The sequence below is a fragment of the Chiloscyllium plagiosum genome, unplaced genomic scaffold (assembly GCF_037043375.1).
Source record: "Chiloscyllium plagiosum isolate Xiang-an unplaced genomic scaffold, Cpla_swu_hap1 HiC_scaffold_8, whole genome shotgun sequence".
NCBI classification, from domain to species: domain Eukaryota; kingdom Metazoa; phylum Chordata; class Chondrichthyes; order Orectolobiformes; family Hemiscylliidae; genus Chiloscyllium; species Chiloscyllium plagiosum.
Window position 1 is genome coordinate 83,538,417 of NW_028270146.1, and position 13,110 is coordinate 83,551,526.

Here is a 13,110-nt window from a genome sequence, read left to right on the forward strand (position 1 = left end):
AATGCTTAAGATGATGGATGGGATGCTAAACAAGTGGGCCGCTTTGTTCTTGATGATGTTGGGCTTCCTTACATGCTGCTGGACCTATACTTGTCTAGGCATGTGGAGGTAGATGGTTTTCAGAAGTCAGGTGATGCACTATTGGCCTGAAAGCTCTCAGCCTCTGACCTGCTCTGTAGTCACAGTTGGTCCAGTTCAGTTTCTGGTTAATGGTAACCGCCAGGATGTGAACAGTGAGGTATTTAGTGATGGTAATGCAATTTTAAAAAAAAAAATCAAGGGGAGAGAGTTAGATTCTCTCCTGTTGAAGATGGTCATTAGTCACTCATCAGCCGAAACCTGAATGTATTTCAGGTCTTGTTACATGTGGACACTGACTGCTTCAGTATGAGGAATTGTGAACATTACTATACACTGTGCAATTACCAATGGACATGGTTAGTTTTGATCTTTTGACGGATGGAAGGTCAGTGATTAGATGACTTAGTGTGGAAACAGGCCCTTCGGCCCAACAAGTCCACACCGACCCACCGATGCGCAACCCACCCAGGCCCATTCCCCTACATTTACCCCATCACCTAACACTACGGGCAATTTAGCATGGCCAATTCACCTGACCTGCACATTTTTGGACTGTGGGAGGAAACCGGAGCACCCGGAGGAAACCCACGCAGACACGGGGAGAATGTGCAAACTCCCACACAGTCAGTTGCCTGAGGTGGGAATTGGTCTCTGGCGCTGTGAGGCAGCAGTGCTAACCACTGTGCCACATTTAACCCCAAAGAACTCATGCAACAAGATGTCCTGCAATAGAGACGACTAACCTCCTACTCAAAAAGGTAGGTGGATATGTCTCAAACCAGTTGAAGAGAGCCCCGCCAGGCCCTCCCCTCCTCCAGGTTTTAATGAAGGCAGGAGTTACATGGCCCTGGCTAAATCTACACTGAAGTTTAGTGAGCAGGTTATTGTTGATCAAATGCCACTTAATATTACTGTTAACAAGCTCTTCCATCACTCTGATGATAGTTCATAGGAGACTGATGGGGACATTAATGGGCTGGGATTAATTTATCCCGTTTGCACAGGATATATCTGGGCAAATTTTCCAAACAGTCAGGATGTACTGGAAAAGTGTGGATTGAGGCAGAGAGTCAGAGTCATACAACACAGAAACAGACCCTCCAGTCCAATCTGTCCATGCTGAACAAGCTTCCGAAACTGAACTTATTCCATTTACCACTATCACTTTAAATCTTACCTATTCATGTATAGTCCAATTGTCTTTGGAATGTTGTAACTGTACCTGCATACGCCACATCCTCTGGCAGTTTATTCGAAACACAAACCACATTTGGTGTTAAAAGGTTACCCCTCAGGTCCCTGTTAAATCTTTCTTCTGTCACCTTAAAAGCATTTTGAACTCTCCTACCCCAAGGAAAAGATCTTTGCTAGTTACCTTATCTATGCCCCTCATGAATTTATAAACAAGTCTTCAATACTATTGCTAGAATACTGTTAGGCCCATGACCTTTGCAATGTTCAACAGCCCAGGCTGTTTCTTGATATCATGGGGAATGAACAGTAGTAGGAGTAGAGGGCTGGCATGTAGGATGCTGTAGGATGCCCTCAGATGCAGGGCTTTTGCCCGAAATGTCGATTTTCCTGCTCAGAGGATGCTGCCTGAACTGCTGTGCTTTTCCAGCACCACTCTAATCTAGAACCATATAACTGAATGTGGTAGGCCTGCTGAGCTTAGATTTGATCCTTTGGTTGAGAGATTGCTTTTGTCTATTTATTGCACATTACTTTCACTTTACAGCACGCTTTAGTGCTGTATTCACCAGTTTTACACCTCACTTTCAGGTATGCCTGCATATCCTCCTGCTCTCTTCAATGATCCAGGGTTGATCCGCAGAAACATAGAAAATGGGAGCAGGTGTAGGCCATTCAGTCCTTCGAGCCTGCTCCACCATTCAGCATGATCATGGCTGATCATTCAACTCAGTATCCTGTTTCTGGCTTTGCCTCATGCTTCTTCATCCTTTTAGCCCAAAGAATTATGTCCATCTCCTCTAAAAAACATTCAATGTTTTGGTCTCGACCAGCCTCAGTGGCAGAGGTTCACCGCTCTAACTGAAGACATTTTTCTTCATCTCAAACCTAAAATGGCCTACACCTATCCTTAGACTGTGACCCCTGGTTCTAAACTGCTCAGTCATCAGAAACATCCTTCCTACATTTACAAAGTTTAGTCCTGTTAGAATTTTATAGGTTTGAGAGTACTCCCTCATTCACCTCAACTCCAGCGAATGTATCCTAACCAATCCAGTCTCTCTTCATATTGAAGTCCTGCCATTCCAGGAAACAATTTGACAAACCTTTGTTGCACTCCCTCCATAGTCAGAACATTCTTTCTCACATTAAGGGACCAATATTCTAAGACCTTTTACAACTGCAGCAAGACATCCCCACTCTTGTACTCAACTTCTCACAAATTGCCTTCTTCATTGCTTCCTGCAGCTTAGTCCCAATGACCGATGAAAGACACCCAAGTCTCAATGCACCTCCTCTTTCCCAATTTATTGATGTTGAGATAATCTGCTTTCCTATTTGTGTTACCCAAGTGAATAACTTAACACTTTATCTGCTATGCACTGGTCCACTCAACTTATCCAAATCACACCAAAGCATCTTTGCATCCTGTTCCTGTGCTTTTTGTTGACTATCTTCCACAATCAACTCTACCAGTTAGGTACTCAAAAGATTCCAGTAGATTTGTTGAGCACAATAAATCTTTCATAAATCCACACTAACTATCCGGTCCCATCGCTGTTTTCCAAGTGTTCTGCAACTCAATCCTGTATAGTTGACTCGTGTTTTCCCACTACTGATATTGGGCTAATTGGGGTTCTTTATTAGAGGAGTTATGAATGCTATCCTCCACTCCATAATGCTGCAGGACCACTTCCTAAATTCTCTGGGATTTAGATTATCAGGCCCCAGGGATCTCTCTCAGCAGCCTTTAATTTGAATCAATCTCCCAAACAACATTTTCATACTAATTCTGATTTCCATCTGTTCTTCCCTCTCACCAGAGAATCTGATGCACCACCTATATCTGTGATGGAAGCAAACTGATTCAAGGAAGCTAGATAATTATCCGATTAGGAGAAGGCTCGTGAAAAGCACAAGGTAATTGTTTCTTTTGTGACCTTGCATAGCCATGAGGTGCTGAACGGCTTTCTTCTTGGACATTAGTCAAACACAACATGCCTCAAAAGGTTCCTCCTCATTAACTGGTGCACAGGTGTTTAAAACTCTTAAAAGAAATTAGTGTTGCTTTGTAATATGAACTCCAATTGTCCATCACCTAATGTTTTTTCTGACGTAACTCTTTCTTGACAGCAAGGACAATATTTACCATCTCCTCATTAACCTACTATTGGAGAATTAGGGTTACTACTTTCACTATTTAGACTTCCATGAAATACTTTTTGAAAACTGCTTCAGAATATTTTTCTTCAGTTGTGGTTCATCCACATCCTACTTGGGTATTCCTACAAACTTTTCACCTCGGTGAAAACTAAAACAATTACTTTCTTTCACATTCAGACTCCAACATAGAATTCACAACCTCAAAGCCCAAGCAGTAATTTGTTCTCTGATTAAGTTGGACAAAAGAACAGCGATGTTTGATCTGAAAATTTAGTTAGCAAGCTGAAAATTTTAGTAACTGCTTTTAGTTAACAACGTGCTTTTAACAACACAAGGTGAACATGAAGTCACATGACAGAAAAAAGTAACATTTTTATACCAGTGATTCCCACACAGCATGTTCTTAGATACTATCCTCATGTGTTTTCACTACCTTGCACAGGGAATTGTTTTTTTTAAAATTCATTCTTGGAAACATAGACATCAATGACTACCCAGAGGACAGTTAGAGTCACATGCAGATCAGACCAGGTAAGAATGCAGATTTCTTCCCTAAAAGATTAATTAACCAGATGGGATTTTCCTGAAAAATTGGCAATGGCTCTATGGTCATCATTAGACTCCTTTTCCTGGTGATAATTGAATTCAAATTCTATTATGTGCCATGGCAGTTTTAAAACTAGGTCCACAGAACATTACCTGGTTTACTGTATTAATAGTCCAGTCATAATACCACAAGGAAATCACCTACCTCTAAATTCCAAGGAAATTGAAACAAATTGCATCCAAATTTCAAAGGTTTGTTTTTGATCAACAAAGGCAATGGTCAGTCCAAGTACTGACCTATTTCTTTTTGTATTTGGTTGTAATTTATTTCATTTTACAGTATTATGCAATCTACTATTGGGAATTAATTCAAGTTAGAGTGAAACTTATTGTCATGAAATGCAAGAGAAATAGGAAAGGCTACAAAAGAGCAACTCATTGACAACTCCATAAGAAGCATTACCACGACTTATGTATTTCACAACTAAGTCCCTGAATTCACATTTCACAAAAACCTGGACTGTTGGTTTAACCATGACCTGGATTTCAAAACGAAGACTCCTGATTCTCTCTGCAAGACTGCTGCATACCAGTATTACAATTAATCTTTACAACACTAAATGCAGTCAAAACAAATCTTACTGGTTTACCATTATGCAGTTCTCCTGTGATAGTGCCTTCACCTGGTGGATTGCCATCTTGATCTCTCCACTTCCAATCGATGCCCCTAACTACACGTGCACCTGGCACCATGTACTTCAGAACCTGAGAACGTACAAGGCGTCTTTGTCTCCTTAAGTTCGCTTCTGCTTCCTTAGCTGCTTTGCCTATTAAGGAATGTTAAAAAGAAATCATGATATCTCCTTTGATAGAAAAGATATGAGGGATGATTCAATTAATGGTACAGTTTATGAAAAATGTTGGTTTGTAAAACTGTCGCTCTGCATCAAATATATTAACCAACTAGCAAACACACTCAAATTTGTTTTATTACTTAGGTCATAAAGCACAAACATTGGTCCAACTCATCCATGCCGACCAAGTTTCCAAATTAAACTAGTCCCAGTTGCCTGCGTTTGGCCCATATCCTTCAATCATTTTTCTATTCCTGTACTGTCCAAATAGCTTTTAAATTTATAACTGTACCTACAATAATCACTTCCTCTGGCAGTTAATTCCACACACAAACCATCCTCTGAGAAAAGTTGCCCATCTGGTCCATTTTAAATCCTGTCACCTTAAAAATAGGCCCTCTAGCTTTAAAGTCCCTTACCTGGGAAAAGATCATTGCTATTCACTTTATCTATGCTCCCAGTGATTTTATAAAACAAGTCTTCTGTATTATTGCCGAAATACTGTGAGGCCCGCAATCTTTGCAGTGTTCAATATCTTAAGCTGTTTCTTGATATCACCCTATCTTTGCCCCGGATGCTTTTATATCTTTAAACATAGGGGCCAGATCTGCTAACAGTGCTGAATGCCAAAGTGTCATCATTGTTAAGTTTTTGCAGCAATGGGAAATCCCAATACAAACACAAACTGCAATTGCCAGTGAAGTTTAAACTTTGACAGACATACCTGAGACACCAAGAACATCTCTGGCACTGATGTCAGAGTGGGAAACCTGCACTAACCATGTGATACTTACTTCATATTGACCCCAGCATTGCTCTGTTGTTCCAGTTCAGGTGGAACTGAATGAGTAAGAGCAGATCCCTAAACATTTACATTCAACACCTGTTGCAGAACCCCGAATTGCTTCCATGACCAGAACTTCAAACCCGAACGCGACATCTGATATCACGAAAGGGGCCACAGCTGCTCCTCACCATCGTTCTTGTCGATGGCTACATTGAAGCACACTGCTCCTGAAGACCTGCCTGCTAGGCCACAGAAATAAGCTCACAATCAGTAGCAAGATCCCCGGCAATGTTGTTGACCATGTGAGTTGGGTTAGGATCTCATTATTCTCTCAAAGACTTGAATAAAATCAATTCTTGCTCACTCTGGAGAAAGTTACGAAGCTTTGCCTATGTAATACAGGCTTAGAAATACAACTGTTGTCCAAGAAACTGCCTATAACAGGTTTACAAATCACAGAATGGAGATCTTATGGGAACTGCTTTTCCTTTATTTTTATCTTTAACTCGTCAAGACAGATACAAATATGCCAAATTTCATAGTGAGCAAAAGCTTATAGTGCCTGATAAAGAATGCCTAATGGCTGGCTTAAGGGCCTCTGATGAAGGCATTGCTCGAGAATCCAGGGAGATTTTGTTCCCTATCCTTCCATTTAATTTAGAAATGGTCAAATGCTTGGCTACAATACCTTTTCCTGCCAAAGACAAGTTCTTATGTAAAAATATTTGTAATGTGAGGAATTACATTAAAAATAAATTTAATTGAGTCAGAGCTCACAATGGCTAGCAAGCTTATTTGAGCTCCATATATGCAGTTCTCTGTACACCTGGTAGGCCTCCATCTGCACTGGACAAACAAATCCACCAACTGGCATACCTCTCATGTGCGCTAAAACAGTCCACACAGAAAAAACTGAGCATTACAATTAGAAAAATTTAGGTTCACTCCACAACCAATAACTTCAAAAAACAAATGAACTGCCTGGCATCCAAAAGGAAGAACCAAATAGGTTTCTTTGTTTAGACTGTTATAATGCAACACAAGAACTCAAATAGATATGAAACAAACTATATTTAATGGGCAAATATACAAACTAGTTTGGCAGGGGTGTGGGAATCAGAGCCACATATCGGAAGGGGGGGGGGGGGGGGGGGGGGGGGGGGCAGTTGCAGATAGGGCAGTGACAGGATGTAGTGAATCTATCGGGAAGGTTTCTCACGCGATGAAACAAAGATTGGTTAAGGTGTGTCTGCTTTAACGCAAGAGTGTCCGAAATAAGGAGCATGGATCAGTCCTTGAGACTACAATGTTGTGGCCGTAAAGGAGACGCGGGTTCCACAGGGGCAGGAATGGTTGCTTGATGTTCCAGGGTTTAGAACATTTAAAAAGAACAGGGAGGGTCTAAAAAGAGGAGGGGGTGTAGCATTGCAAATCAGAGTGTGCATCAGAAACAGCTACAGAAACAAAGGTTGTCGAGGAAGGTTTGTCTAATGAGTCAGTATAGGTGGAAGTTAGGAACAGCAACATAACAGACACCTCATTGGTGGTTTTCAACAGCCCCTAATAGCAGTAGAGAGATTGAAAAACTCATGGGCTGGCAGATTTTGGATAAATGCAGATGTAGCAGGGTTGCTGTTATGGGTGATTTCAACTTTCCCTATAATCGACTGGAACCTCCTCAGTGCAGATGGTTTGGATGGAGCAGTTTTTGTCAGGTGTGTTCAGGAGGGTTTCCTTAGTCAGTATGTAGACAGAGCAATGAGGGGAGAGGCCATTTTGGATTTGGTGCTCAGCAATGAGCCAGGACAGGTGTCGGATCTCACGGTGGGAGGACACCTTGGTGACAGTGATCACAACTGCTTCACATTTACCATAGCCTTGGAGAGGAAAAAGAACAGTTCCTGAGGGAAGATATTTAATTGGGGGAAGAGGAAATTATGACACTATCCGAAAGGAGTTGGGAAGTACAGACTGGGGGCAATTGTTGCACAGAAAGGGCACAGCAGACATGTGGAAACGGTTTAAGGAGCAGTTGTTGCGAGTGATGCGCGAATTTGTTCCTCTGAGACAGGTAAGAAGACTTTAGATTGAGGAACCTTGGATGACAAGAACAGAGAAGCTTCTTGTCAAAAGGAAGAAAGCAGCATACGTAAGGTGGCGTAAGCAAGGATCTAGCACGGCTTTAGAGGAAGACAGGCTTGCTAGAAAGGAGCTCAGAAATAGACTGAGGAGAGCCAAAAGGGTGCACGAAAAAGCCTTGGCAAGAAGGATTAGGGAGAACCCAAAGGCATTTTACTCATTCACAAGGAATAGGAGAATTATCAGGGAGAAAGTAGGGCTGATCAGGGATAGCGTAGGGAACTTGTGCATGGAGTCTGAACAGATAGGGGAAACCCTAAATGAGTTTTTTTGCTTCGGTTTTCACTAAGAAAACGGACCTTGTTGTGAATGAGAACTTTGAGGAGCTGAGATACAGGCTTAACATTAAGATTGATGAAGTTGATTTGCTGGAAATTTTGGCAAACATGAAGATTGATAAATCCCAAGGGTCAGACCAGGTTTATCGTAGGCTGCTCCGAGAAACAAGAAAGGAGGCTGCTAAGGCTGGCGAAGATCTTTGCCTCCTCACTTTCCAAGGGAGTCGTACAGAGGATAGGAAGGAGGCAAATGTTGTTCCTCTTTTTAAGAAGGGTAATAGGGAAATCCCTGGCAATTACAGACCAGTCAGTCTTACATCTGTGGGCAAAGTTTTGGAAAGAATTCGGAGGGATAGGATTTATGACTATTTGGAAACGCATGGCGTGATTAAAGGCAATTAGCATGGCTTTGTGAGGGGCAGGTCATGCCTCACAAATCTTATTGAGTTCTTCAAGGAGGTGTCAAGACAGCAAGGCATTTGTTAGGGTCCCCCATGGTAGGCTCATTCATAAAGTTAGGAAGTATGGGATACAGGGAGATTTGGCTATCTGGATTCAGAATTGGTTGGCTGATAGAAGGCAGAGAGTGGTTGTAGATGAAAAGTATTCTGCCTGGAGGACAGTGTTGAGCAGGGTCCTGTAGGGCTCTGTTTTTGGGCCTCTGCTCTTTGTAGTTTTTATAAATGACTTGGATAAGGAGGTTGAGGGGTGGGTTAGTAAATGTGCAGATGACACAAAGGTTGGAGGTCAATAGTATCGAGGGCTATTGTAGGCTGCAGCACGACAGACAGGATGCAGAGCTGGGTTGAGAAATGGCAAATGGAGTTCAACCTGGATAAATGCAAAGTGATGCATTTTGGAAGGTCAAACTCAAATGCTGAATACAGGATTAAAGACAGGTTTCTAAGCAGTGTGGAGGAACAGAGGGATTGTGGTGTTCAAGTAGATGGATCCCTCAAAGTTGCAACCCAGTCGATAGGGTTGTTAAGAAAGCATATGGTGTTTTGGCTTTCGTTAACAGGGGGATCGAGTTGAAGAGCCACGAGGTTTTGCTCCAGCTCTACAAATCCCTGGTGAGACCACACTTGGAATACTGTGTCCAGTTCTGGTTGTCCTACTATAGGAAAAATACAGAGGCTTTGGAGAGGGTGCAAAGAAGGTTTACCAGGATGCTGCCTCGATTGGAGGGCTTGCCTTATGAACAGAGGTTGACTAAGCTTGGACTTTTCTCTCTGAAGGAGGAGGAAGAAGAGGTGACCTGATCGAGGTATACAAGAAAATGAGAGGAATGGATAGAGTCAATAGCCAGAGACTTCTCCGCAGGGCAGGACTGACTGGTATGAGGGGTCACAGTTTTAAGATACAAGGAGAAAGGTATAGTGGGTGCATCAGAGGAAGGTTCTTGATGCAGAGACATGCACATGGATAGCAGTGAATTGAGAGGCGCGTAGGTTGTTAGTTTATTTTAAATTAGGATTAATCCTCGGCACAACTTCATGGGCCAAAGGGCCTGTTCTGTGCTGTGCTTTTCTATGTTCTACTTTATAAAATTAAAGAAAAAAGGTACAAAAGCAAAGTATGTGGGCGAAAATCTGAAATACCTAGTAGGTGAGGCAGCATTGTTGACAAAAAGCCAAATTAATATTTCAGGTGAAGAGAGCCTTTTGTTAGAACACTTCTGATAGACTGAGGTGGACAAAGTTTAAAAAAAATCACAACACCAGGTTATAGTCCAACAGGTTTATTTGGAAGCACTAGCTTTCAGAGCACTGTTCCTTCATCAGATAACTAGTGGGGCAGGATAAGACACAGAATTTATAGCATAAGATCACAGTGTCATGAAACTGAAACGATATGTTGAACAACCTAGATTGCTGTTAAGTCTTTCAGCTTTTAGAATGGGTTGCAGGTTTCGGTTCATAAATATGAAAATCCCAGAACTTCTTTTAAGTCACACTCTTGAGTTAAGATTAGATTAGATTGCATACAGTGTGGAAACAGGCCCTTCGGCCCAACAAGTCCACACCGACCTTCCGAAGAGCAACCCACCCAGACCCATTCTTCACCTAATGCTATGGGCAATTTAGCATGGCCAATTCACCTAACCTGCACATTTTTGGACTGTGGGAGGAAACCGGAGCACCCGGAGGAAACCCATGCAGACACAGGGAGAATGTGCAAAGTCCACACAGACAAGTTGTCTGAGGTGGGAATTGAACTCGGATCTCTGGCACTGTGAGACAGCAGTGCTAACCACTGTGTCACTCGTAAACTTAAGGTTTTATTTTAAAAAAAAGGTGATATCTCAGGTCAGACAATGCATTAAACGTGCGAGGTTAGTGTCTGTCTTTATCCCAATCTTGAGTCAGGATGGTTCTATTGCCAAAGTAGGATTTTTTAAAACTATGATATTGATTGACTGCCTACAGATTATGTGCTTTTTGAGCAAAACAGAATGTATCTGCAAATAAAATTCTGCAAGTGCAAATTCACCCCATAGACTTAGATTTGCGTGCGAGAGTGCATACGAGAGAGAGAGACACACAATGTGCATGACATGAACCCAAGGTCCTGGTTGAGGCCATCCTCATGGATACCAAACTTGGCTATCAGCCTCTGCTCGGCCACTCTGCGTTGTTGCGTATCCCGAAGTCCACCTTGGAGGGTGGTCACCCGAAGATCCGAGACTGAATGTGCCTGACTGTTGAAGTGTTCCCTAACTCGGAGTGTGTTGTGCAGTGCCCATTCATCCGTTGTCGTAGCGCCTGCTTGGTGTCACCAATGTACCATGCTTTTGGAGCATCCTCACCTGCAGTGTATGAGATAGACAACACTGGCAGAGTCACGAGTACTTGCCGCATACATGGTGAGTAGTGTATGTGGCAGGTACTCGTGACTCAGCCAATGCTGTTTCTCTCATACATGCAGGCAAGGATGCCCCGAGGCATGGAACATTGCTAAGACCAAGCAGGCGCTACACAACAGATGAATGGACACCGCACAACATTCGGCAGACAGGGGTGTTCCCTCCCAGTCGGGGAACACTTCAGCAGTCAGGGGCATTCAGCCTTGGATTTTCGGGTGACCACCCTCCAAGGCAGACTTCAGGATACGCAAAAACGCAGAGTGGCAGGGCAGAGGTTGATAGCCAAGTTCGGTACCCATGAGGATGGCCTCAACAGGGATCGAAGGTTCATTTCACACTACAGATGACCCCACTACACAATACACTCTCTAGCACACACTTTACCAAGAATGTACCCACATGAATGACACACACAAACACGTCTATGGTGTGAATTTATATTTGCAGATACATTCTATTGTGCTCAAGAAGCACACAATCTACAGGCAGTCAATCCATGTCATATTTTATAAATTCCACTTTGGAAACAGAACCAGTCTGACTTTGGATTTTGATATAGACAGATTCTAACCTCACACTTTTAATGCACTGAGTTGAGATGTCAATTTAAAAAAAAACCTTCAGTTACCTTGAGAATGTGACTTAAAAGTAGTTCTGGGACTTGCATATTAATGAACTGAAACCTGCAACCCATTCTAAAAGACGAAAGACTTAACTGCAGTCGAGCTTTGTTCAATATATCACATCAGCTGCATGACACTGTAATCTATTGCTATAAATTGCTATTGCATCTGTGTCCTATGGTCCTGCTCCACAGATATCTGATGGAGTAGCGCTCTGAAAGCTTGTGCTTCCAAATTAGAATGGATTAGAACCTGGCATTGTCTGATTTTTAACTTCTCATAAAGATCATCTCCACCTTAATTCCTTCTGCATTAAGTGAAGCAACTTAAGTCTGCCTTACAAAACCATCCCACTGGGTGCTGCATTTTTTAAGAGATACATAGCACGTCAGGGACAGTCCACAAACACTCTTGGCTTTCAGTAGATACTCATCCCTAACATGAATTCAAAACTCCGTGTACTTCAAAATTGTTCCTACTTAGCCAGAGTTTCTCCAGATACAGATAGTCCTTCTATAGCGCAATGGTGACATTTTTGTGCAACCGCGCATTATAGAAAAATTGCACTTTAGAAACAGCGCTTGACATGTTGGCATAACAGCCAACACATGATTTAAAAAGTTCATGCTTTAGAAACAGCGCCCCCAATTCGTCAATTGAGTTAGTGATTTTTGCATTAACGAAACAGACGTTATAGCAGAACGACCTGTACGATCACCAACAGCACAGTGTTACACAAAAGACTTTCTGACCCTTAAATCTTCAAATGCATGGCCTTTCGCTTCTCTTTCATGAATGCTCAGAAACTGAATGGTCAGAAGCATCCTGGTTGGCTGTGTTCCCATAGTCACATTGCTTTTGTTTCTGCACCTCAAACAGTAATTGGCTTTATCTGTGAAATACCGTGAAGAAAGGTATTAAAACTGCCAACCCAATTCAATTAATTGCTGCAACCTCTCTCCTACGGTAAACAAGATTATATAGACAAACAGATGTCTCCAAACTGATGCTTTGATCAGAGTTCCAAGTACATTTTAAAATAACATTGAACTTAACAGGACAATGATACATTGAAGGTGAATTGAATAAATTAATTAGTAAAACTGTATGCATTAAAAATAATTGAAATTGTTAATGCTTTACAGCAATTGTCTCACCTAGTTGGTCTTCGCATACACCAGAGACTGTCCCATACAATTCAAATCCAGAGAGGGAGAGGTAATGAGTCTGCCCACTGGCATTTTTACCCATTTGTTTAATTCGAATATGTCTCCATCCCTGTTTCTCATCCTTTGGAGGATCCAAAGGCCATGTTGCTGTAGACCTAGAACATGTATTTTAAATCGGGTCAAGAATTATCAAGACATTTAGCCAGTTCAATTCAAAAATGACACCTTTCCAAAAATGTTAAGTCTTTCGATCAATGTTATCCACCAATCGGATTATTCAATTCAGATAAATCTAAAATTGACCATTGAGTGTAAAAAACAAGTTTTAGGATCCACACTAGCTCTTCATACTGCTGGAAATTTTTTAACTTATGCATTCAAAAAGGCGGCTACATCATTATTAAGTCAGTGTC

The 13,110-nt window shown here is 41.9% G+C and overlaps 1 protein-coding gene across 8 annotated transcripts in view; it reads right to left on the reverse strand.

Moving 5' to 3' along the window:
- hectd1 (HECT domain containing 1) overlaps positions 1–13,110 on the reverse strand; it is a 78,283-nt gene that overhangs the window by 21,459 nt on the left and 43,714 nt on the right. For 7 of the 8 annotated variants that reach the window (XM_087990045.1, XM_043698064.2, XM_087990046.1 and 4 more), the window contains exons 23-24: positions 12,686–12,852; positions 4,632–4,808 (exon numbers count right to left, since the gene is read on the reverse strand). In XM_087990045.1, coding sequence (XP_087846171.1) covers positions 4,632–4,808; positions 12,686–12,852 — 344 coding nt within the window. The remainder of the gene's footprint in view (positions 1–4,631; positions 4,809–12,685; positions 12,853–13,110) is intronic. The other variant, XM_043698063.2, reaches the window with a different exon arrangement.